The following is a 26,193-nucleotide window of genomic DNA, read 5'->3' as shown; positions in this document are numbered from 1 at the left end:
GCATTTGAGAGGGGGAGCTGACTCTCTCCAGTCTTGGCCGTACAAGGGCATTTGAGGGCCATACTCATGATCAAAACAGCATTCAAGAATAGCAATCATTTAAAGTACGTACGTCAAGGTTATCTATTAGTAGCATATTTATTCAATTTTTCATAGATAAGTTACCGGAGGTAAAACTCAGTTCATCTGACTTTATGGAGATTAACCTCCATACAAACAGCCACTTATTAAATTAAATCATACTGACGCCATTTTCCCATTAAGTGAAGATAAATATAGATGATAAGTAATTATAGACGTTTTCAAACTAGTATTTTGATATGACAGTTCACTAAGATAGGAAAAATGTTATTGTGCTAAAAAAATAATAACACTAGTTTGAAGCAGGAAATAAGTTGATAAAGTCAATAAATTGGTGTTAATATATATACTTAGTTAACTTTACTTGTTACATAATTCATCAGAATTGGCTTTGAATCAAAATCTAAGTAGTATGAAGAAATGTAAACTATTTGCCTAATTCAATTCTATTGTAATATAACAATGACAACTATATTAGTGCTTCGTGTAAGTTTCTATTTCGTTATATCTATCTATTTAAAACTTCTGTCATCATATAGACTTTTTTTTAAAAAAAAGAAAAGAAAGAAAAGAATATAGAACATTGTAAACACTTACCGATTTGAATAAAAACTCACCACCGAGTAATTCTAATGGATCATCAATTTTAAATAAATTTCTTATAAATAATTGATAATTTAAAGCATCTTTTATTGATAATTGATTTGACAGACATATTAATTCAGTTTGTTTTAATTTATATCGAATTAAATTTAAATTATTTTTATTATTATGATAAATTAAATTATTAATAGGTAATACACGATAAACAGCATTACTGGCTGATAAATCTCTTAACCATACAGAGTTATTACATGCTTGTGAATACCATAGAGTAGAATTGTTTATAGTAGAATAACATTGTTGATAAGATAATAATCGTCTATATAATGGTATACCAAGCCAACCTAATGAAAATACAAATTTATAACATAATCTTTCATAGAATACTCGACGATGTACTAATGGTAAATGCTGTATTAATATACATGATGGACAAGTATCTTCAATAGAAGTAATTCCGTGATCTTTATTAATAGTGTGTTGACAAAATGATGATGGATTCATTTGTGAATCGTTATTATTATTATTATTATTATTATTATTATTATTATTATTATTATTATTATTATTATTATTATTATTAGAGTCAATTAATCCTTGTATAGCCCAATCCCATAATGGGTGTAAACAGTGGACATCTGAATTATAATTGATTGTAGCACAATTAATAATATAATCATACATAAAATGAATACGATGAAATGGCCCACCAGCTAATGATTGTTTAACAGTGTTAGATAACAATGTTTTATCACAATGATTACGATTTGAGTTTACATCTTCCGAATGAGTTTTGCAGTCGGCTAAGAAGGAAAGCATAGAGAAAGTGAAACAAAAACAAATGTTAAAAAGTTGAAAAAAACACACACCGAAAGTCCAATATGTCATTAATACACACTACATATTTTCCTTGTATACATACCATCATAAGGACTGAAAGTAATTTTGATTAGGAGTATATTTACATAACTCTTTAGAAAAATTACTGAGTTACTGCCTTATTTAAAAGTCTAAGTCAGGAAAAGTCGCCTACATATTAGGCAACATCCAATAAAAACTATAAGTTGTATGCCCTCTTTAAACTACTTACAGAAACCATTTGAAGACTATAACTCAACAACCGAGTTATATTCACGACTGAATATTAAGACGGGAATAATACAAACTCTTACTAATAAACATCACATCCGTTAAACAACTTAATGATTATTTGAAGTTAGTAGTTCATTTTGAAATTCATTTATTGATTTTGGCAGCAATAGGTACTAAATTTGTGTCTCAGTGAGAATACTGACAATGGAATGAAGGCGCACTAAGTAACAGGTCTTAGACAGGATGACACGGACTTCCCGGATTCCATTACTAACCAAGATCTGAATATAATAAAATCGAATGATACATAAGAACTTAGAAATATAAGAAGGAGAATTATTTAAAAGCATGATACTGCCACAGGAAATTGTTTAAACATCAGGAATTAAAAAACATCTAATCTTGAAAAATTCAACTGACAAATATGCTATCAAAAGCACAACAAATGAGGTATTTCTTTCGAATAAGACATTAAGAACACAACTGCAAAATATACCTACTTTAAAATTATAAAATAGTAGTATGTAGTTGTATCAAGTGGGAGTATCAACAATCAGCAAGGTTAGGCACATACATACTCTAAAAAGCTATCGCTCCATACAAAATAAACCTTTTTTTAATTTACTAGTTAGAATACCGTAGAAATGGGTCAGATAGCTTGTATCATTTTCAAACTCGAAAGCACGTGATTATTTACATAAAATACTGAACTACAATGTATCATAATTAACAAATCCCAAAAGCTACATAAGACATAAGTGATAGAAAGTTGGGTAACAGAATTGATTAACTGTAATTTAAAAAGAATTAAGACAATTACTGTCTTAATTCTTCTTCAATGACACCATGAGTTCCTTTTCTTAACCGTGGCTTGTGAATGGGAAAAGATATAGTAATAATTAATCAGTGGAATGAAAGTTTACAAGTAGAATAAATATAAAAATACCACGAACCAACTGTTGAATAAGTGTGCATCGATGGTATATACACTAATCTATCTCAAAATAATTTTCGAAGTGTTAAAATCCTGTTTTTGATCTAACTCGTAACATGATCCTCCTCTTAGTAAGATACTGGAGAAATTGACAGTATGTGGAAATAATTGGATAAAGCACCACAGTAAGGATGCATCTTTCGAATCCATTCCACATCCAAATATCTTTAAAGTTAAACACATTAAGTTTAATGACTCGGGAAACAATACCCTAAGAAAGAACTGTGATGTTTGTACATAATGATGGTTGCTTTGAACACTGTTGTGCACTCAGTTATAATTTCAATACAATACAGTATTATTCTTTTTACTTTATATCTGGATCTACATCAGTTGTGAAAATTGTGAGACGTAATACATTTAAATAGTATTCTAACCTGTAATATCATCATCATCATCTCTTCCTCCAGCAAATCTTCCGGCATAAATTGGCATTGTCCATTGAACATGTCTTACAGCTGGATGTAATTTTTCATCAACCGACTGAGCCAAATCATTAACTGATACATTTAATGCACAAATTTCTGACCAACACAATATTCTTGGTATGAAACAACCCCAGAAATAGTATTTCCACTGACGTGACCATAATGAACTAATATTAACGATATCACTTAACACAACTTGTATCCAATAGAAACCAATAAACTCGGCTTTCCCATCCAATGGTAATTTAGAATTAGGTAATGTGATAAGTAAGGTTTTCATAAAATATTCTAAATGTTCCAACATATTTTTCGGACCAAAAGCCAATAAACATGATCTAATTAAATAATGTGTTATGAATGTATAGTAACCTTGTTTATCAAAATGAGATCTATGCATATATAGTAATTGTTTGGCTAATGATGTCCAAAATTCACGTGTTTCACTCAAAGGACTGCATAATTTCTTCGCCAATAAACAAGCAGTCTGTTGTCTATTGTCATTTTCATCATCATCAATAATGAAATGAGATAACCATGATGGTTGTTTAGATGAGGCAATGTTGTTTGAATTATCATTTGAAACAGTCATAGTAGTAGTTAAATTAGTTTGATTTAATGGTTTTTCTGCAATTAATTGTCCATTTTTATCGAATGTTGGATAAGGTAGAATAACATGTGGATCGTAGATATATAAATGAGTAGGATAGTAACTGAGCGACGGCAGAAAGGAACGACGAGAATATTCAGTGTAAAAGAGAAGAGAATAAATGAACGTAAAAAACAAGTGACTAGATACAGGTAAAATACGAATGGGTCATGTTAGTGGTTCGAGGTTAGCGCTACAGTGTAATGTAATGGTTTATCAGTTGAAATAATCGTAAATATAATGAAAGCCTCGTGGGTGAAACACCAACATCAAAGAATGCAATTTTATCAAGAAAACATATACTCATAATTCGAAACAAGGTCGAACCGAAGACTTTGAATGTCTCGCAGCTGGGAAGGTGACTTTAGACCAGTACGTCAAAAACTAAAATTTCATGTAACATTACTTCAGTTTGTGATATAACATGATAAATTATACACAATATCAATGATGTACATTTATCACACATTGAATTGAGTTGATGCAATAATATCAAATAATATGAAATAAAACAAAACTATCAATGAATCATTTCAATATTTACATACTTTGACAGTATTAATTTCTTTTTGGAACTATATGGATGAAATCAATCAGTTGAAAATCATGATACCTTAAATTTACCAGATAGTTAACTGTATTTATCCTAACTAGTGTAAGTTAGTAGTATGGTTGCTCATAAGTGAAATTTAGGCATGTGCATAGAGAATTCGATAAGTAATAATAATAAAACATGAAATTCTTTTTTACATTATTCATTGGGATAATTAGAAAAGTACACCTCAGAGAAAATAAGTGAATAAAACAAATAAATACTGTGCTTTAATTGTTTGTTATAATTAATATAGAAATTAAATATGCTATGAATTTTTTTCCTGTTTTTTTTAAAAAAATGATGAGACTATAATTTATGGACGACGGTTGAGCGACACTAAGGTGACCTTGAGAGTGTCCACCTAATAACTAAGACTTAATGAAGGTTATAAATTAGTGTGAGGAATTCGAATTATGATTTACAACTAATGGTTAACGTTAGGAATTAGATTTATGGTTTTCATCACGAACTGACATCAGTTATGATGCCGAAATTTTATTTAGCCAAACGAATGAATGAATTTTGTGCCAAAATCCGAGACTTGTTATCCTACACCTGATTGGTTCCATCCATAAATTATAGTCTCGCCAAAAACATGTTTTTACGTGATAAAAGTAAAGTTTAGGATAACAATAAACTATTATAATGGATTAGAGGATATAGTGAAAACATTGAAATAATAGACATAAATTCTCAACAATGTGTGCATATGAGTAAACAGCTAGTGAATTAAGGAAGCTGGTAAAACCTAGTTAAATTTAGCTATGCATACATATACACTAGTGACAGTCTCCAAGAATTTTTTTCTTAGTTCTAGTGAGAAGCCTTGACCAGTGGAATTCAACCGAGTCTGTTGTAAGATAGTAACTCACAGATGACAATGGTGTGTGTGTCGCCCAATTTCGTGGATTAGTTGAAGTTAGACATTAACACCATTGGATGTCGCCTCAGTGGTCTAAAGGTTAAGCGTTCGCACGCGAGACTGATAGGTCCTGGATCCGAATCTCGCGGGGCGGGATCGTGGATGAACACTGTTGAGAAGTCCCACAACAGAACGAAAAGACCGTCCAGTGCTTCCAGGTTTTCCATGGTGGTCTAGCTTTAATTGACTCATCAATTCAATTGTTAAATTACATACATATATGATGAAGAAAGAATGTACAAGAAGTGATATTTGTTTAATAATACTAGCAATACATTTTATGTATTTAAAGCTGGTCAAATAACTTCAGGTTAGATAGTGATCATTGGTCTAGTGGATAATGTTTAATGTTAACTAAAACTCCTGTTTATATTGATGTTAATATCGTAAATTATTCATACAAAGTTGGAGTTAAATGTTGTGCAAGAACCAAGCAAAAGATGTTACATTCTAACTTGAGGATGTTTCAAAATATGGTATAACGGTTCATTCTGATATTAAACCTAAAATTTCCGGGACTTACATGAAGCACGTAAGCTTTGAACACTGAGATCTATTGACTGACACGTTAAGAATATCTACTATAGATGATGATAATAGGGAATGATCGCATGAGCTCAAGAACTCCCTGATGTTAGAAAATGTGTGTCACTAAAACCTGACATATGTTCATATATGTATTTTTATTATCATACAACCTATCAAATGTACAAAGTTCAATGATAGATATGAATACCGAATATTTATCAACTCACATACTAAGCACAGTTGAACCAAAATGTTTGTTAATAGTTAGATATACTATAATTTCTACCAATAAGACTAATTACAGGTTAAAATGCATATATATATATATGCGAAATTCATAACAAACATACTAGTTTATTAGAAAAAAATGCTGGGTACGGCAACAACAACAGAGTCAGTAGAAATCATTCTGCAGACACTTACCATTTAGGAGACTGAACGACTAAAAGAGCACACGATAAAGAGAAATGTGAAGTGGTATTTTTTGTACAAAATATATAGACATGTTAGAATAGGAGGAAAATCCGTATTCATGTAGATTAGTTAACTTTAGCGAGTGTAAATGATGTTTCATGAAAGTCTAACAGAAGTGGACAAATATTCGGAGAATTATTTAGCCACACAGTTTTCCAGAAAATCTTAAGTGATCTCTGATAAAAGAATTATGACGTTTAACCTCAAATTCATACTTCAACACTATCTATAAGATCAATGTCTAAACCTACTTTATAATGAAGAAGGTTAAGTCATTCAAAGTCTAAAGAACACAGTACAATAACGATATGTCTTTACGATGGCCTAAGGTCTACTACATTTTGCATTTATGTTCATGTAAATGTTTGTTATTTATCTTATTATTATTACTACAAAAAGATCTTTATAATTTTGATTATCACTTAAATAACATGCTAATAATTTCAACTATCCGGTTAGTAACATTTATACTCCCTCTGTTTATTATTTTAACAATTATATACTATACAGATTCAAAAATGAACTAGATGACGATAGTCCTTATGCTAAATTAATTGTATAATGGTTCAATAGGTATATTAAGATTATTAATAATAGTCCCATCGATGGTTAAACATCTTTATGAAATTACATAGACAATATATCAAATGGAAAGGTGTGGAAAGATGATACGACGATAAATGTTCACCATAAACGATTTTGTATATCACATACTAGAAAACATGAACAGACCTATTATGATTTTATGTAAATGATTGAATACAATCTGAAAAGAGCTTCAGCTCAACGAGTCATACTGTAAGATACATTTACATTCTTCCAATAATTGATTTCTCTTGTTGGATGCAGAGGCGTTACAATCGAGCTAATCGAGTAGCGCGACATAACTTTTTAAAATTATCTATCAACGCATGTTATCTGATACATAGTTCTGGTCGAAATATGACTGATAATTTATCCTAGTCTGAAATATAATACATAACGCGGGTTTATACTATAGAGCCCCCAAACGCCCTGGTATGGCCGAGAGCGGGGTGGGTTCGCCCTCCCTCTCGAAATACTCTCACACGGCCGCGCGTATACAGCCTCTGCCAGGGAAGTCCTACTCACTGCCTTCTCGTGGCGGGGGTGTTGTTTATGAAAATGAGAGGACGAAAAGCGAATGTCCGGCGCTTTAACCGGATTCCAAATCTATGGTGCACATGGGTACCAGTATCCTGCGGGAACAAATGGCGTATGAACCAATTCTCGGTCACCGGCTACCATGGGACTGCATCTCCTTACGATGCTCCACTGCCTTGTGGGTTAGACCTTTAGGTCAAAGGCTCGGGGTGTGGCCCCTAAGATAACCACCTGCTTCGGTCTGGGCACCCGGGCAGTATCGCAGCCCACACGCAATTAATGAACTGAAATTGTGTGGCGCATATATATTTGGCGCACTCCTGTACTAATATATATGTGTTCAAATAAAATAAAATAAAATAAATTATACTACAGAAACATTGCAATGTTCGATAAAAGAAAATAGCAATAATGTTCAGCGCGTCGATATTTAAAGCACAAGTTGAATGCTTATTTTCCCTAAAGTAATCACTGAAAAATACCGACAAGTAATTATTATGATTAATTTGAGAAATTATTGATTGGGATCTTGAACCGATTGATATAAGACCACCATTGAAAACCTGGACGGCCGTTTCGTCCCATTGTGGGACTCTTCAGCATAAATCGGTTCAAGATCTCAATCAATAACTTAGTAATCTTCCCAACCCTATACTGACAATTACCGTGTGATCACTAGTGACTACCGTCGTGAGGGAATCCTTGGAGTTCTAGTGAGAAGCGGTGACCAGTGGGGTTAATCTGTGTCGGGTAGAGACAAGTACTACCTCAGTACAATGGAAGATGCTTGAAGTTAGACACTAACACCACTGGATGCCGGCTCAGTGGTCTAGTAGGTTAAGCGATCGCGCGCGAGACTGAAGGCCCTGGGTTCGATTCCTGCTCGAGGGTCGTGGATGCACACTGCTGAGGAGTCCCACGATGAGACGAAACGCCCGTCCAGTGCTCTCAGGTTTTTAATGGTGGTCTAACATTGGTCCATTCATGATCTCAATCAATAACTTAATAATCTTCACAACCCTATACTGATAATTTAAAAAAGGTTAAAATGCAATCGTCTAGTGAAAATGTTGCATGAACAGTCGGATAAAAATTGTATGCCACAATTAAAAAAACACCAAAGTAAATCATTTTAAAAAGTATTTGTTAGTCGTTCTTCATGAAAATCAGATGATTATATGATGCAGCATAAACATATGACTATATACATATATATGGGTAAGCATATAAAAGGCAAAAATAAATAATGAATCACGTGATGTTCAGTTTCTACAGGATGAAACCTTAGTGGCATTTCTTTCGAAAACCCGAATAACAAAACCACTGGGAGAAATATTATTAATTCAATGTAAGTTTCTTCCATCCTTTTCAAATTAAATTATTGTAATACAGATTTATTTCTGGACTTACTTTAATTACGGCGAGATACGTTGAACATAGAGAAGAATGCCAACCTGTGATCTTGGTGAAATCGAATTTAAACTTTGTTGTATGGAACGGAATAGTACAATAAAATGTTAAGCAACCTAAAGCGTGTTGATTTGATCGATAATCATAACATACAACAGTTGGGAATATTTGAAATGATGAAAAAAGTTTCTAGCACATCTAATTCTGACATTTTCCTACTGTAAATCTGGACTTTTCAACACATCTCAATTTAATTAATCTTATTTGGCCTTTCGAATTAGCGGGAAAGAGGAAAACTATATGTGGAGGTTGTATCTAGTATGTAGAAAAATCGAAGATATGAGTATTTTAACATATCAGAAGTGCTAGTTACAAACTGCATACGAAGGAACGATAGTGGTAAACTAAAAATGAAAACCATAGATACGAAGCACTTTATGTTACATATGTCCCCAGTTTTATAGAACTTGGAATAAAATAATTTTAGAAAAAAGGACTTGATAAGATCAATTAAGCATAAGCATGATTTGATCGATATCTACTTACACGAAACCACAATTTATCGACACAACGTGATGATGGGATGCATATGCTTTATCTGATTGTAAAATTTTAGCATTTTCATTAAAGAATAACCATAAGTTATCCGGACGAGGCCCAGCTATCATCGGTGAATTAACATTAGGATGATGATTTGGCAAAATTGACAAATCAGTGGTGTTGGTGATCATTTTTTCTTGACAGATTTGTATGGGATAAATACATTTACGTGATGGGATACGATACAAACCTATTAGACTGAAAATCAACTCCGAAATACACCTACATGCAGTAAATGCAACTTCAGTCTGTTCACCAATCATTAATTTTAAAGCAATTTGAATAAATTTCAAAGATGGAGGACTCAAAATAGGTGGGTGTATAGAACAGTTATCTAATCTCCATACAGGTACAAATGGTGGACTGACAGGATAACGTAATATCTCTAACAATGCTACAGTTAATGACCAACTTGTACTGGAACCATCGTTATGGTTATTAGCATTTTTATCAGTTGTTGTACTTTCTGAATTTGTTGAACCATTCACTAGTGAATCATTTGAGTGTATACGAATAATATAATCAGAAATATTACGATTGAACAATGCTGCAGCTGTACCACGGTTATGAAATAATATATTCATAATGTTATTTGAATTATTCAATGTTTTCATATCGAATGGATATTGAAATGCATTTAAACAACTACTAATTTCAGAATAAACTTTGTTCAACCAACTAGTAGATGGAATTTGACCATTTTCACAATGAAATGAAAGATATATATTACAATCTATAGGCAATTCTTTAAATGAATGAAGAATTTGTTTTATTAAATGTTCTAAATGATCACAATTTGTCTGTAATTGTTTTAATTGATGTTGTTGATGTTGCTGATGATGGTGATAAGGTTTGTTCACTAAATCACCATTATGATTATTGCTTTTTTCAAAATTTTTAAACCAAATAGATTTTTCTTCTTGATAATTAATTAGTTGTTTTATAAGGCTAGTACAAAATTGTACAAATAAAAGTGGATTTAGTCGAAATAATTCATCATATTCTCGATTCCAATGGTGACGTGCATATATCTGTTTCAATGCGATAATTGTAGACATACGTCGATGGTGTATAAGTTTTTGTTTTCCTTCTAATGAACCAATGGAAGATAAAGATAAGACAGAAGACGATGCAAGTGAAGATGTTGAGGAACATAATGATAGAGAAGGCGATGGTGAATCAGGCGAGGACATTAGAAATTTTATATCTGTGGCTATATTATTTAAGCGATTAACCAAGAATTCTACTACTCTTGTACCAATCTACAAAATTAAAAAAAGAGTCGAGTATTAGAAAAAAAATAGTAAAACAAGCAGAAATGTTGAAATCTTAATGTTAATAAAATAATCTTGGATGATGATTGTACTCTAATACTGTGAAATGACTAAATTTGCAAAATGTAAGTCATTATATAATCGTAAGAGATTTAGAGTTCGACCGATAGTGGTACCTAGTTCGAAATTTCAGGTGACAAAACTCCAGCATTTCAGTTTTAATGGGAGATATACCTTAAATAATGTGTTTGAAGCATGATGATTTGACACACGTACAAACATCCCCCATGGTTTACAAAACATATTCATCGTTTTATTAAAGGTAGAGTGTGGTAAACAGCCAGGTTCTACTTTGTTCTCTCTGGAAGTATATAACATCTATCGGTGACTTGTATTTAACCATAGATATCTTCGAAGCATTGTCCGTGTATGGTGAAACAACCGAGCGAGCGTTTTTAAGGTTAGCGAAGGGTATGATGTGAAGATGATAAATGTTCATTGGCCAAGATGGCTTGAATATATACGTGACCGAATACCTCCTATCTAGGCGCACAATACTGGCTGATGGAGAACTAAACTGTAAGGGAGTTAGAAACATTTAAACCAAAACATAGTCTAGGCTGTATTGGCAGATTTGGACTACGTAATTGGTGTGGATGTGATAGTTACGATCAATAGCTGGAGACCATATCTGATATTACTCGTGGTAAGTAGTGGTGATGTAAATGTGTCAAGTATGTACCAGCATCTAAACCGTGAGCCCCAAAATGGTATAGGGATGTGGACTGACGAACATTTTTGTTATGATGTATGTTAAGTTTAAATGGCTATATTGGTAAAACAAACCTCTTCGTGGAATGAATGAATGAATGAATCTCACTAGTATCTTAAAATCATATTAATGACGAAAAAGATGGAGAGGATTCGCAGCTCAGATAGATCCCCAATCAAACCATCTAATATGGAGAACTCAACAATATCCAAAACACAAATAATTCTACAAAAGAATAATATAACGTTACACACAACTTAATATTTAAATATAAGAGCACTGAAATTTATTAAGAAAAACATTTAATTAATTACCGAAGGAACAAATTTAATTAATTGTGCATTGAGGAAAAAATTAGCCAGTTGTCGAATATCTGATCGACGTGGAGATGTTGCCAAAACACTTAAAATATCTGTAAATTTCATAATTTCTAGCGATGGTTGTATTATGGTAGAACAGGCGATAGAACGTGATATTAATTTACCAGTGGAATTTCTCACTGTAAGCATCAAGTGTTTTCGTAAATGATTTAACATTAATATGGAAAAACGATGATGGATACGTGCGATATAAGTGATAATGGTACAACCAGAATACATTTGTAAATTTTCATTAAATTCACTTTGATTTAACAATGAAGATGATGATGCTGTAGAACAAAAAGTTCCTGTTAAAGAATTTATACTAGGTATACATAATTTCTCAGAATCATTTGGACGTGAAAGTTCTTGATCTGGTAAATGCAAACAATTACGAGCGCCTAAATCAATAGATAATAGACCTCGTGGACCACGTATAATTTGTAAAAGATATGGTCTATGCTCTTCCATAGGTAAATTAAATAGAGCTTGGTGAGTGAATTCCATTAGATTGTAGACTTGAACATTATTGAATAATAACCAGATTGATTTAATAGTAGAATTACCTTAGAAAACAACAATGAGTATAAATACACAGTAAAACGTCTTAATAACATCTACAAAGTGATTTTAGATAGTAAAATTTACCGTACATTAAAATGTCATTCTAAGTTTCTAGAAGTATGTTCTAATAGAGCTAAAGTGAAACGAATAATTTTGACATTTTAGAATGAGTTAATTTTATATCAATTCGATTTTAGGTCACTACGGATGAATGAATCTCTGAAATTAGTATCGCGATCATATCTTCTACCGATATATGTGATCAACCAATATGGTCAATGTATTTATGCCCTAAAATAGACTGTGACACAACCCGGTTATTAAGCAACAGTTCGGCATTTGAGAGATGATAAATACATCACAAACATTTCAACGTAGTCACTTAAGATATTTATAGGACCTTATCTTTTCTTACTTTTTTTAAGGTAGTAGGATAACGTCAATGCACTTCATTTTGATGAAAAGACCTTTGCAAGGAAAAGTCTGTAAAGTTTATAATAACGATGAGTTGAAAAATGGGTATGGTAAACCTTATTTATAAACGAGACTTGATGCATTCACTTCAAAAGATAACTCGTCACAAACTTAGATATGACCGCGGGTATTCAAGTAAACATTTGTTATTAATGCAAAATGAATGCTCGTTGGCACTTTTATCGCGAAACACTATCAGAAAACATTTTATTCGATAGGATCAAAAATCAAGTATTTCTCCGAAAAATACACATGCACACGAGCTCATGTCCCATTAACTGACGGAAGACCTGGTCCATAGGCGTTAGACTAAGCCTGAAAATTACTTAGTTTGCCAGTGGTACGCAATTCATAGCTTAAATTACAAAGCCTAGAATGTCATAAACTATGTTAATGAATCTGATTCCTTGAACCTACGTTCACTACCTAGCTGATGATTCAATAATTATTCTCATTCTATCCTCGTTTTCGGCCACAGGTGACGAATTGGAATGATAGTTCTAATATTCGGTAAGACATTATTTTTTTTGTCTTCACGTAGTCGTCACTAAAATGAACTAGCATGAATTATGTTTATACAAATCAGGAGAATTCAGTATAACATAAAAAGTGAAGACAATCGAAATACTTACAGTCATTTAATTTCTCTGAAACACCTATATCACCAAAACTACCAGTCAAATTATCGCAAACATTATCGACAATCTCATCACCACGAGTTCTGTCATGGCACGATATCAAATTATCATCAGTTTCTTTCATCAATTGTGAAATCACATCCAATAGTTTTAAACCGATTTTAAGTGCTGCATCACGTAACTCTTCACCCATATCATTTTTACTACTCATATAAAAATAAGAGATATCCCAATCGGATACAGAAGATGATTGCAAATCGTCGATTGAAATTACGTTGTAAACTTCATGAGGATCAATTAGGTTAGATAGACCATGCCATGGCATAAAATGTTGTCCAATACGTATTTCGTTCACACTAAGGTTTTTTGTACGAGGTGCTAAAGCATCAGATAAACCATTCATTAAGTGATTCATCCAGATTGTTAATGACGTGAACCGGTTCCGTTGTTCAATGTAGTTTATTCCGTTAACAGTATTATGATCATTAGTAGTGGTAGTATGTAATAAAGAGGTTAAATTCTCATGAATTTTCTCTAATTCTTTCATGACGGGATGTAAAAATGATTTAACTAGTTTTCGAGCTAAAGAAGTTGTCATTTTTGTCGGTTTAAACCAAAAACTGTACTGTTTCTGATTCTTATGATTGTAACAATAATTAACAATGGATTTCAAATTGACAAACGGGCTCCACCAAGGAGATGAAATATACGCATCAACTTTATTTAGTTGTTGTTGTTCATCTACACCGACAATATTGTCTAGTAAATTGAAACGACGAAAATCAATACTGTAACTTGTTAAACGATGCAGTAGCATAGCAAGAAAACTTGCTGATGCTTCAGACAAGGCAGGACATGCATTTACAAGTTTGTTATATTCTAGATTCATATTATTCAGAGATGTAAAATGACTCCAATCTGGTTTGACAAGACATCCTGTTGATAAATAACATAATTTACCAAGTAGGATAATTAATGGTTCAATAAACTCTTTATAGATAGTTGGATCAATTAAACTTTCCGGTGGTAATGCACAAATAAACCCTGGTAGAATATATAATAAAGAAAGAAGCCTAGGCTCTGCGCGATAGTGATAAATGTAAGATCCATCTAAAGGGAAAAACCAAGTGAAAAACATCAATTAAATTTACGAGGTTATGAAGTGTATAGAATTATGTATAAAGAGAAATGTAAATTGGTTCGATCCCAATATAAGAAGTGAAGGAATTTTTAAAAAAGAACCCGAAATCAGAAACGTTAGTATACAAAAACGTTAGTGAAAATCAACTGGTTAGAATCATTTCTTTGGTAATCGAGATTAAACTTATATTTCTTTTTTAAGATTAAATTCGATGTTTAAAGATCGCTTGAATCACGAATATCTCAGCTAGGGGAACTGGTAAAAAACGTTGAGCTCTACAGTTCAAGATTCCTAGGAAGAGTGTACTTAAGGCAGCAAGAAAACCGAATGCACACATTTTGGGCATTGTATTGAAGATCTTTATAACCTACGTGTACTTCAAGTAGTACTACAAACTAACGTAACTAGTGGTTAAATATAATGCAACAGCTTAAATCTAGACAATTCATCAAAACTTATACTTGAATCAGTTTGTAGCGTGTTACGTTAGTAACCCAGAGTATGTAATTATATATTTGAATATTGTTTAAAAAGATAGGCAGATTATCACTTGAAGATGGAGATAAAAGTCAATAGTTTATGCAGACGCCAAATACCCTGGTACGGCAGAGAGTTAGTTCTCCTCTCACATATTTCTACTCCAAACTCAGTGAATGCGACTTCGTGTAATTGTGTCGAATAAAGTAATATCTAGTGTTAATCTGGTTCCCTATTCTGGGTCATTAACCCTGAATCTGATATAACGTGACTAATCTCATTATCGTATTAACGCATTATGATAGTGTACCAAAGAAATAGCCATTTATTATATCAGAATAATTGGAAACACATTTAATCGATGTATGCTAATTACTTAACTTACTTTTCACAGTTATAAATTTACACGAATTAACAGCACTTAATAAATATTAAAAATACAATTTGAATGTTGTAGTTTTTAACTCTTAATCAGCTGATGATACACATGTGTCCTAGAATTTGATGTTTTGTTGTCGTTATTATCGTAATTCAAGGAACTATTCTGCATTACACTTAATTTATTAGTTTGCATTCAACAAAAAACAACCGGAGATTAAACAACATGAAATGCTTTAAGTGTATACACAGTAAAACACGGAAGTAGTGTTAGCATAATATAAACAATAAAGGAAAATGAAATACATTATGTATAGTTTGTTTTGTTATGATTAACAAAAAGTGATGATAGTAAGAAATTCAATAATGGTGATCTCAAATTTGAGAAATTTAGTTTTATGAAAAACAAATAAATTGTAAGCGGTTAAAATTTAACTATTAACATAAAGCAATTAACTTGGAATCCAGTACTCATTGATGTCCGGAATGAAACAGATCGACTTCTGTTGAAATTTTTAGTGGGAAGCTCCGAGATGTTTGAAGTCAACAACCAGGTTACGAGTAGATAATTCAAATAGGGACGATGTTAAACAATGGTTGTGCTGAATTGTGAGTTGGCAATGAAGTATTGTATTCCGACTCATTAGCGAAACAGTACAAGACACACTCATTGTGAGACTTAAAAGTCATAAACTGGACCATATATGACGCTGTGTATGAGCCGTATGTAAACATGTACATAAATATATCAACTTTTATGTTACAAATATTATGCAGATACAGTAAGCTGTTTTTATGTAATAATAATTTACCAATATTAAGCAAGTTTTAAAAAATAGAAATAAATAAATTGTCTAATATCAGTGTAACATAGTAGGTAAGTGTGAATTCATCCAGATGGATATGAATATGGGCATGAGTACCAAGACTTCCATACTGGAGAATAAGACTTACAGAATTGACAAAACAGATGTGTTTCTATCAGTTTGAAATATAGCTTGTTAATAATTACTGAAGATCACTTCCTCATGATTGATAACCTCTTGATTCTATAATACTCCCGTTAACACAGCTAATGACTGCTATTAGCCACATATGACTTCAAGCCAGGTATATAAACTTGTATTTCGTCATTAAGTTATATGAAAAATAATCCTATCGAAATCATAACCTTCAACCACCAAAGTGCAAACCAACGCCATGTCAATCGACTGGTTGGGTAAACAAAAAATTTCCAGAAGATTCGATCAATTACTACTGGTCAATAAACTTGTCATGGGCTAGTGAAAAAAAGCTTTTTAGTGTTAAATTTGAATAGGTAATCTACTTAAAAAATACCTAAATGTATATAACTGAATATAGTAAAGTGTTAAACATACCATTTTCAATTTCATTTACAATGGCCATAAATTTAGACCATATTAACTTCAAAGCATAAATTGATGGATTTATGTTGTTATTATTGTCATTATAAGATGAATCAATCGTTAGCCAATATGCTTGATAACCAATTAATCGTGATGTATCTGGTGACCATTGACAAGAAAATATTCTATCTACTAGCAATCTAATTAATCGACAACGTAATTGTGAATTAGATGATGTAGATAAACCCAATGCAACACACAGACCAGTTAATCTACTCATTTGACATGTATCTATATATGAACGTGGATGACCATTAGGAGGTCCAGTTTGTGGTCGATACATTTTATTCGATAAATGTGAAATACTTTGTAAATTTACAGAATTTGTACTATCATCATTTAATATGGATAAATAACTCAAAATACGTTCATATATCATGAAGACAGTATCTTCTACGTCATTTGATTCCGAGATTATCCTTTCAGTGGTTATATGATTTGGATTGATATTGTTGTTATTAGTAAATTGCATAGTTGAGAAATCCCATATAGGCGTTGAAAGGACTAATAAACAAAAAAAAAGACAATAAGAAAAATATCAAAAGCCAATGTAAACTGCGTTTGTTTAACAATTCTATTGATACAGATTTGTGCATACTCATAATTTTGTTTACTTTTTCACACTTATCGATTTAAAACATTTTTGTACTGTCTGTGAAATGTGAACTGATTTGATATTGTTTCTTATTAAATAGTTATAAGTCAGAGACTTTTTTGTTAAGGGTTTAACCCATGATGAAAACATATTATTAAACGGAATGCACCCATTAAGACATTAAAGAAAAAAGGTTAAATCAGCAAAGAGTTCTCTTTTCGGCGAATTCATTTTCAAAGCTGTACAATCGCAAATATATATACTTATTTTTACAGGATGATAAAAATACTGATAATAAACCTGTTATACATTGTGACAGTGAGGTTACACATTAAGGTGAATGAAATCGCACGTTCAAATCCCACTCCATCTACTTCAGAGTTTGAGTAGCTCACTTATGTACTTAGTTTCACTTCACATAATAGGTAATACTGCCCGGTCATTTAAACCGAAGTCCCTGAAATTGGGTGACTTGGTGAGTAAAATTTGATCGGCTTAACCACTGAGTGATCAATCCAAAAAAACAATAATTAAAGCTTATCCATTGAGCTACTTCATCTAAGAAAATGTAACGTCATCAAAAACATCATTTTTTTAGTATCAATAATTTACATAAGAAAGAAAACATGACACACTATTCAATATATGAATGTATGTTACATTACTTAATTAATACTACGGGTAAACAAAAAAACTAATATAGTTAAATAGAAAAACAAACTACACACTTACTAATGATATTTAACTATAATTTAAGTGTTATAACGCTCGGGTTTGACTTCGTCTAGTGTTATAATGGGTGAGTTTACACGTTTACACGTATGGGACGTTAATTTGCCTTAGACGAATATCTACACTAGATTCCTTCCCAGTGTCTATGCTACAGGACTTCAACACAACTCAGGTCAAGAACACATGATTGACCTGACTAGAACGTAACTAAATCTCTACACCAAAACCCGACACAATCCAACAACAATGAACAATCGATAATAATTATAAGCATAGGGGAATATATAACTCATCTGACACCTGTCAGACTATCTACATGTCCGACTAAGCAGACAACCAATTATTATCATTCTCGCTCACACATCACTAAGCATACATGACTTATGTCTACATTAATTTAAAAGCAATCGACATATGTAAAATCATTATACAGTTTTCACAAATGATATTGTTGAAAAGAAATTCTTCTTAGATGAATCGCTTAATAAGAACAAGTTGAGATTATTGTACTTGACCATGAACTTTACTGATGATTATATTACGTTGAATAGATAAATTGAAATAGGTAGAGTATGGAAGTCAGAATCCATCATTCTTAAAATGTTATAATCATTAAACCAACAAATCAGTTAATAAATATAGAGTTACAATTAAAATGTTGTTTTAATCGTGTTAAATTCCAATAGATTAGTAAAGATTTTATTTATAATTAAAAGATTACAAGCCAACTTTTATTGATATTCTTTACATAATTAAAAAAACAATAATGACAAAAATATGTAAAGATATGTGTTGATTAGTTAAAATTGATTTTAATCAAAGAACGGGGTTATTGTGGATATTATAGTAATTTAGTAGTTGAAATCATGAGTGACCATGGTAAACCTGGATGGCCGTTTCGTCCTATTGTGAGACTCCTCAGCAGTATGTACCAACGATCCCGACTCGAGACACTCGAACCCAGGACCTGTCAGTCTCGTGCACGAACGCTTAACCACTAGACCACTGAGATGACCGGCATCCAACGGTGTTAATGTCTAACTTCAACCAATCCACGAAATCGAGCGACACATACACCATTGTCGTTTGTGAGTTACTATCTTACAATGGACCTGGTTGAACTCCACTGCTGTCCAGTGCTTCCACGTTTTCCATGGTGATCTAGCTTCAATTGACTCATGAATTCAACTATTAAAATTGATTTCTTTTGAAAATTACTGTTTTTTTAATTTATACAGAACTGGCTTTTATTATGATGCAGTCGTCACTCGAAGTACAAAACCCACACATGATTTACTCAAAGATGAGAAACTGAACACCGTACTTTATTGTTAAATTACATCAGTTACTTCATTATTACGGAACAATTTACAGGGTTCCCTGGACTACGAGATATTTAAAGTAGATGCAAATGTTAAGCTAGTTCAAAATGTAGTGAAACTTCATCAACCTAGGTAGTATCAGAAGTTAGATTTCCCAAAACAATAGTAACCCTTGGTTAGCTTAAAAACGGTCTAAGCAGCATCCTTGAACTAACTTTTCATAATCCTTTGCATTTTGAGTTTTGTCATTATTTTATAATTTTCATCCTCCGAAAATTGGAATTTTTATTTTCGAGCCATATGGTCTGTTCCTGTCAATTAGTCAGTCGTACGCAACATAGAACCAGGCACACATGCCCACTAGTCCAACCTATCACACTACACATCAGTAAAGTAACATGATCAAGTAGAAGAAAATATTAGCCAGCCCTAGCTTTTTTAAACTTACATCTACATCAGTCATCACAACGTACAGACGTAGGCGGCGATTGGACATACGCAACACATGTCCCAACAACCTCATTCGAAGAAAATTTATCAAATCAATAATGGACTCGCCGTTTTTACCTAGTGTTATACATCCAACATTAGTAATACCCGCATGATGGTTTCAACAAACGCCTGTGACTATTGGAAAGTATTTATTATTAAAAACTAGTAACCTGAGAATATTCTCTATTTCTAAAGGTCTCATTTACGTACTTACTACCATTGATATTATTAAATTAACCTATTAAGATTTCGTCTAGTTAATTCTCTCGTCTTTAGATGACCTCATAAATATTTCAATAGTCGAGATCATGAGTCGTGGATGCGCATTGCTGAGGAGTTTCACAAAAGAACGGAACGGCCGTCCAGTGCTTTCAGGTTTTCCATGGTGGTCTAGCTTCAATCGATTCATGATCTCAACTATTGAAATTACTACAATTTCCACAAAACCCGTTCTGATCATAAATATTTATTTCACTATTTTCATGACTGACTGACTAACAATATTTGCTAAATTATTAAAGCTTTTTAATTAATTGAAAAACTAAACCTTAAGACTTTTTTAACTAAACTGATTTTACGGATTTTTAAGCAATCTAATTGAATGTATTATATTACTTTAGTCAGAGAAGAAAAACTATTAACTAGGTTATATTGCTTTAAGAACCTGTAGTGTTTTGAAGTATAATGTGTTTTTCTCTACTTGACTCATGGATTATTTAGTTTCCGAATAAATGGATAAAATCTGAACAACAAGGTAAGTACGAACATCGCTAGGTATCACAACGCATCAAGCGACAACTGGGAGAAACAAGAGAATGGTGAAAGATAGGCAAATCTACGTACTTCCAACAACATAGTGATAGGCGACACAGTATTTTCCCAAAAACGCTACACAAAGCTACATGGATTTCATCTGATTACACTACGGAAAGCCAGATTGATCACATCTGCATAAACAACATATACAGAAAGTTAATGGAAGACATTGGCAAACAGAGAAGAGCTTATATGGATTCACACCACAACCCAATCGCAGTAAAACAGAAACTGAAGCAGAGGAACAAGATAACTGAACAGACAACAATAGAGACGTTTGATACAGCCTTCCTTCGAGATGAAAACAAGATAAGTACAGCTAAAACAGTTCACAAAAACAGGTTCCGACACCTACAACATCTACTAGAAGAAATGGAAAACTCTGTGGCGAGCAATCAGAGAGAGATGAAGGGAACAATAACTTCAAAATGTCACGAGGTTATGGACCCAACAAGCACTACAGTAATGAGTGGATCTCTGTATATAATTTGGTTAAGATTGAAGAAAAAATAAACAAGAAGACAACAATCGACAACAACCAGACGAAGGTAAAAAAGGCCAAGGAACAGGTTAAGTATACAGAAGCAGATAAACGAGTTTTACTTTAAACAATCGACAAAATGTCTCACCGACCATCATAGATAAATGAATGTTTGTCTTCAAAAAATTAGTGCACAATGGTTACACACTTTTTACAAAAGTACTTACATATCCGACTTAAACATGATACAGAATAATTAAATCGATCTGCGTAATTCATATCCAAACCGTGTGAAAGAAGTTGTAGAACACGATTCAGTTCGGCCCGACCAGATAAATAAGTGAAGGCTTTTAAATGACTTTGACGAACAGACGGTGAAACATGAGTGTAAGCCGGTTTGTATGAGGACTAAAGTAGTAAAAAGAACACATACAGAGTTAAATAAAGTGATAACAATATGAAATCGCAATTGTGTTTGGAAAATAGTACTCTCATATACGCCTAGTATTGTTGTCTAAGAGAGCTGACAGTCAACAGTGATGAGTAGGAAACTTGAGAGCTTTCTAGCAAAGCATGTACCTGTAATCAATTAGGTAGCATCTATGATCGCGCTGTCAAACTATTGAAGTAGTAGTTTCATATCGGTCTAGAACACTTCAAGTTCCAGACCTGACCGACAGAACTCACTTGTCCGTAAACATGAGACAAAAAGAAATTAATGAAATAGTAATCAATAACCGGTGTTATTAGGGTTTAAAACCTAAAAAAAACAATCTAGAGTAAAACATCAATTTATTTAAATAAACACATTCACCAAGTACTTGGGTATGAAATACGTTTTTAGTGTAAGGGTTAATGCCACCACCCAGTCACCCTAAACTAAAGTAGGTAGATTGGGTTCGAACCACGAACTTAATGATCGAAAGTCAATAAATTATTTTCTTGTTAGAATACTTTCAGCTACACTAAATGCCATGATTATAAAACTAACCTTCGTAAATTGTCTGCGAAATTAAAAATAATGGATATTTAACAAGAAAAGGTATCAGTGGTCTAAAGGCTGGTCACATTTGCATTTAACTTAGTTCGCATACACATAATAATTTTTTATTTAAAAAAAGTTATGAGTCCTATAATTCTGCCTGTAACTCTTCTAGAGTTATTGCCGGTCCCAAGCACGGGTAAAGGAGGAGGGTTAGGCATGGGGTTAGCAACCCTATCCCGTAGAAAAAGTCTTGCTAAAAAACACCAACGAGATTAAACAAATTAAATATTTAAACTCTGCCCTCCTAATCGAAGGAAGAATTATGACGTATCATGATGAAAGCCGAGATTCTTCGGAATTCATGAGGCCGATGCTCTTTCTAACAACCAGAGCAACAATTTTTATACGTACATGGAATCTTTGGACAATGTGGGAGACCGGTAAGACCAGACAAACAGCAACAAAGATGAGGAGAGATTGCACATGCGTTATTAATAAACTATGATGACGGAGAAATACAACATTATGTTCTCTGATAACAATAAAAAAGGTAAATAAATACACACGAATATGCCACTGATAACACCTCCAGACTTCTACAAACGTCATAACAATTGTGGTTTTTGAGGGGAAGTGAACATTTTAGTGAAACAATTATCGAATAAGGTAAACATCTAAATCAATTAACTACCTTTTGAAAAATTCGCTTTTTCATTGTAAGCCTTTCAGTAGTATCATTCACAAGTTTATTAGAACTATGATTGTTTGGTCTATGGTATTTAAGTGTATCGTTACATTTATCATTATCTACATCTGATGATGACGAGGATGAAGATGATGTTAATGAATCGTCTTCTTCACCTTCGTCATCATCATCAACTGTTTCATCTTCATTTCCTTCTTTCATTTCCTTATCACCAACTTCTGCATCAATGTCATCATTATCATAATATTCATCATCAATACCGTCCTCTAATTTATCAGGATCTTCGTTGACAGAATACACACTGGACGACGATGATGGTCCACGTGGATACAACGGAAATCTAACGTAAATTAATGATTGTATTGAATAGGTTAAAGCGTGCAATGGTCGAGTGAAACGTAACGGCATTTCCAGTTTAGTTAAACCAGATTCAAGATTATTAAGTAAACATGGCATAACACGACAAGGACGTAGTTTACATAACAGTGGAATAATTTTCACTGTGGTATTCACTACAGCATCAGATTTTGAATATAAAAAGTAATCTAAACAAATCGGTGTAAATAAATCAACAATTTGATCAACTTGTTCCACAGACAGATAAAACTGAAAAGAGAAAACAAGATAAAAAATATACACATACGTCATAATGACAAGAAACTGTGAACTAGCAAGATGAAATACAGTGACGAAACCCAAATACGTGTGACCAAGTTAAGACCCATTGTTTTTATTCCATATGTAGCCAACGATTACTATTCAGCTGGTTAAACTAAATAATCTGATGCTGTGAGTTCGAATCTGCAAAGCAAACATTAAGTGATGGGGTGTTTGACTCCCAATCACGTGCTAAACATAACCAGATTTGAGACTTTGTTTGGAGTAAGTTTCAACTAAAAAGCCATATTATATGTTGTGTCAGTGTTAATATATGCTTCTAAAACCGTAATAGCTGATATATCCGCTTAACATAAAAAAGATAATGACGAAATAAGCATCAATAAGAAAACATAAATGACACTGCTTTGACTCTTTTCAAATATAGTAATAAAAATATGAGATGAAAGTAATAATTGAAATTTTCTTCCTCACGGACTGATATCTCAGAATTAATGTTACGTGTGCGATGTCCGATTCTGATGCTGATACGCCAGCTAATTATACCCAAGTTCAACCGATCACTTGGGTGAGAAGAAAATCTTACTGGCTAAACCGAATCGAGAGATAACTGTACACTTGTTCACATATATTTCTACCCCTAGAATTTTAAGCCATACGTTCAACCAGCGACGTGATCACACTACTTAGTAAAGTCAAACCATGGTTAATAGTGTGAGCATATTATTTGACCGATATCGGATTGACTGATTGATTAACACAGTGTAAATTAAACAGCTATTTTTTCCTAATTTGGAACTCACGGAAGTGTACACCCACGACTTCTCTAGGGGTTGAATGCACAACCCTCAGATCTCGGATGGTATGGATGAGTGACTCGGTAAACACAATAAGGCTAAAATCAATTAATTACAACCTTTCACTAAAACTTTAGGTACCCACCTTGAATGCAGATGTGACAAATGAAGAAACTGTCATCAAATTAAACTGATCTTAAAAACGCCCTTAACTTTGACTGATAAGTCGATGAATGGTCTTAAAAATATTTTAACGCTAAATGGAAAATTTAAACTAAAATAAAATGTTCCAATGGGAAAAGAAATGCATCAAGTCGGAAACTGATGGAGCTTATTGTTCCAGTGTCGAAAACACCCAAAAACACCTTCTCTAATGATAAAAGTTGAATGTTTGCTCTCTCGCGAAAAAACTTCACCATAGCTCTAGAAACCCCATCCCGTAAAATTACCCTCTGCTCTTCTTCTCTTGACAGACTAATAGATTTTTTCGCTGTTTCTTGCTCAATGACTTTTATCAACTACACAGATAGTTGTTTTGTGTAATGTTGTTGGTTTTATTGTTGACGGTGAGATGTTTCTCGAAAAAGTCAGCCTTCACTCACTGCACGTGGTCATACACAATGTTTAAATCGTTCTCGCTTCACACCTCATTAAGTTCAGAGTTGTTGTGTTATGTTTGTGTAACTTTTTAAAGCAGAAGATAGATCTTCACCCCATTAAGTGTGGAATTTACCATAACATAACATCATTTCGACCACTTCGTAAGCAACATCTTAAATGGTAGAAATTGAGAGCGCAATTGAAGCATAACTTAGATTTGTAAATAAATCAAAACTAACTGCTTAAGAATATGAATAACAGTACGATCTTAGTACTTCTGATGTTATAGGTCTACAAAATGTAGATGTAACTAAAACACCAACATCATTTTCTCGTTTACTGTTTACAAAGTTATTCAATTCGTAAATTACCAGGTGTAAAAGTGGCTAAAACTTTGTTAAAAATAATAATGCGGTAATGAAAACTATAGCTATAATAATAGAAAGCCACTAGAATAAATTCAACGATCCGAGATTTTAAAAAAGAAAGATATTACCAATAAAGTTTTCCAATACATACTTCCGGGAGTGAAAACAACAATGAATCCTCTTTGATTAAAAATTAGAATATAACTTACCTCAGGCGGTGTGTAGCCCAAATCCAATGCTTCAACTGGCGGAAATAATTCATCACGTAAACGACTAATTAAACAACGTAGAAATTTCAATATAAAACAGCTTAACAATTTCCCTGCCTCAATTTGACTCGATGATGGATGATAGAATGATTCAACAGACTATACATATATATATATATGAAATAAAAGTATTTAAACGATATGAGGAAGTAAGTTGTAACAAAATAGCATAAACATTATTATTATTATTATTGTTATTATTATTATTCAAAATGAATATCATTTTCGAATTCACGAAGTCACCGTACTGATAATCATCATTTAATGCGATTCATCTATTACGGGCTGGTGTAATCGGTTTTGAGTAAGTCAAGCATCGTTGTTAGTAAACATTAAGAATTTACAAGAAATCACTGAGTATCAACTTGGATGAAAACTATTTTTTAGAGACCAAAAGGACTAAATACAACTAT

At 32.7% G+C, this 26,193-nt stretch overlaps 1 protein-coding gene across 1 annotated transcript in view; it reads right to left on the bottom strand.

The window, feature by feature from the left end:
* MS3_00008080 (uncharacterized protein) overlaps nt 1–26,193 on the bottom strand; it is a 45,340-nt gene that overhangs the window by 5,781 nt on the left and 13,366 nt on the right. Inside the window, exons 8-16 of the mRNA XM_051216419.1 lie at nt 25,721–25,879; nt 23,114–23,734; nt 21,665–21,845; nt 16,952–17,503; nt 13,571–14,686; nt 11,856–12,466; nt 9,442–10,757; nt 3,148–3,908; nt 679–1,487 (exon numbers count right to left, since the gene is read on the bottom strand). Of these exons, the coding sequence (XP_051067011.1) occupies nt 679–1,487; nt 3,148–3,908; nt 9,442–10,757; nt 11,856–12,466; nt 13,571–14,686; nt 16,952–17,503; nt 21,665–21,845; nt 23,114–23,734; nt 25,721–25,879 (6,126 nt within the window). The remainder of the gene's footprint in view (nt 1–678; nt 1,488–3,147; nt 3,909–9,441; nt 10,758–11,855; nt 12,467–13,570; nt 14,687–16,951; nt 17,504–21,664; nt 21,846–23,113; nt 23,735–25,720; nt 25,880–26,193) is intronic.

Source organism: Schistosoma haematobium, chromosome 4, assembly GCF_000699445.3.
Source record: "Schistosoma haematobium chromosome 4, whole genome shotgun sequence".
Taxonomy (NCBI): Eukaryota; Metazoa; Platyhelminthes; class Trematoda; order Strigeidida; family Schistosomatidae; genus Schistosoma; species Schistosoma haematobium.
The sequence above is the reverse complement of the archived record's forward strand: the minus strand, read 5'-3'. Positions and strand labels throughout refer to the sequence as shown.